The 1,892-nt window shown below is 38.7% G+C and overlaps 1 protein-coding gene across 1 annotated transcript; it reads left to right on the plus strand.

The window, feature by feature from the left end:
• The first annotated feature begins 397 nt into the window (after nt 1–397).
• LOC114314987 (alpha/beta-Hydrolases superfamily protein) lies at nt 398–1,520 on the plus strand. The gene has a single exon (XM_028261562.2). It carries the CDS (start codon nt 422–424, stop codon nt 1,415–1,417), a length of 996 nt encoding a protein of 331 aa, XP_028117363.2. The 5' UTR covers nt 398–421; the 3' UTR covers nt 1,418–1,520.
• Nucleotides 1,521–1,892: the final 372 nt, after the last annotated feature.

Consider the following 1,892-nt stretch of genomic DNA (forward strand, 5'->3'; position numbering starts at 1 on the left):
AAAGTATAATATTTATGATTTTTTTTAAAACATTCAATAAATACTAAAAATACAAAAAAAAAAAAAATTAAATATATTTTTTATATTTTTGTGTATTTATTAATTTTTAAAATATTTTTTCACGAATATTTTATTATTTAAATACATTTAAGTAAGATGCATAAAAAAAAATTACTTAAAATTTTAAAAATATTCATTAAAAATAAAAAAATATGAAAATAAAAAAAGTCAACTTCTAAAAAACTAAAACTAAACACATTTACTATTAACTTTTTTTAAAATTTTTTTTAATTATGATTCATAAAATATAAAATCAAATCAATTTTTTTTTTTTAAATTATAACACAAGCCGTACAGCCTAAAACATAAAATCCTATAAATTCTCTCTAGGCATACACTCTCTCTCACTAAACAAACAACCATGGCTGATCAAGAGTCCACTCCTACACCTTCCATGGATCCATACAAGTTCCTCAAAATCATCCTCAACCCAGACGGTTCACTCACCCGCCTCAACCCAATGCCCACCGCTCCCCCAACCCCCAATCCCACCACCACCACAACCACCACCGCCCTCTCCAAAGACATTCCTCTCAACGCCGCCACCTCCACCTTCCTCCGCATCTTCCGCCCCCTCCACCCTCCTCCCGCCACCAAACTCCCCCTCATCATTGACTTCCACGGCGGCGGATTCGTCCTCCTCAGCGCTACATCTCACCCCTTTCACCAATCATGCGCCTCCATTTCCGATCAAACCCCAGCTCTAATCCTGTCCGTCGAATACCGTCTCGCACCCGAACACCGCCTCCCTGCCGCGTACGATGACGCCGTCGACGCGATTACGTGGGTCCGGGACCAAGCATTGGGAATCAACGGCTGTGATGAATGGATGAGAGATTTCGCTGATTTTTCCAAGTGTTTTTTATCGGGGAGTAGTTCAGGGGCAAATATAGCCTACTTCGCGGGTCTACGTGTACTGGATCTGGATCTGTCTCCTGTGAAGATCGTAGGACTGATACTGAACCAGCCGTTTTTCGGTGGGGTCGAGAGGACAGAATCACAGATCAGGTTTATGAATGATCGGATCGTACCGTTGCCTGCTAACGATCTGTTGTGGGCCCTGGCTTTGCCTGAGGGTGCAGATCGTGATCATGAATACTGCAATCCGACGGGTGAGAATGAGAAGATCGGACAGTTGCCAAGGAGTTTGGTGAGAGGGTATGGTGGGGACCCACTGTTGGATCGGCAGAAGCAGTTTGTGAAGATGTTGGAGGCACGTGGGGTGCAGGTGGTGATGAAGTTGGATGAAGATGGGTTCCATGGTGTGGAGATCTTTGACCCTCAAAAGGCTCAAGATTTTTATGATGCTGTCAAGGGTTTCGTCAGCAATGCGGTCGGGTCCAAGTCAACTTTGTAACCATTCTTTGGATTAATAGTGGCTAAAAAAAGTCTTTTGATTAATATTTGAGATTTGTGTGTTGTGATTTACAAATTACAATACATTGAATTCTCTATCTGAACCGAATGTATCATTGGTCAGCCTCTCTCTTTTCTTATGATTGCGTGATAAAGGAGTTTGTGTTTGGAACGCGAAAGAAAAATATAAAAGAAAATTCTGCCTTTTCACTATAAGAAATTAGTGATTTAAAAATTAATATTTAGAGACTAATTGAATTTAGTTTCTAAAAACTATCATTTAGGGACAAAAAAAAAAAAAAAAAAATTAAGAGAAAATTATTCAAACATATCATATTCCTTTATGATTGGTCCAAAAAAATTATTTGAAGACTTTTAGGGACCAAAAAAATTAACACTTACGTTCATTTGAACACTTGACCCGCGTATGTGAGGTAGGTAATTTATTTGGTTGCTAAAGGTTGAACAGACCAAAT

The sequence above is a fragment of the Camellia sinensis genome, chromosome 2, assembly GCF_055761805.1.
Source record: "Camellia sinensis isolate YWXY chromosome 2, ASM5576180v1, whole genome shotgun sequence".
In the NCBI taxonomy this organism is placed as follows: Eukaryota; Viridiplantae; Streptophyta; class Magnoliopsida; order Ericales; family Theaceae; genus Camellia; species Camellia sinensis.

Bases quoted from the DNA above. Each gene is read 5' to 3' on its own strand.
- LOC114314987 (XM_028261562.2), top strand. From the start codon at position 422: ATGGCTGATCAAGAGTCCACTCCTACACCTTCCATGGATCCATACAAG.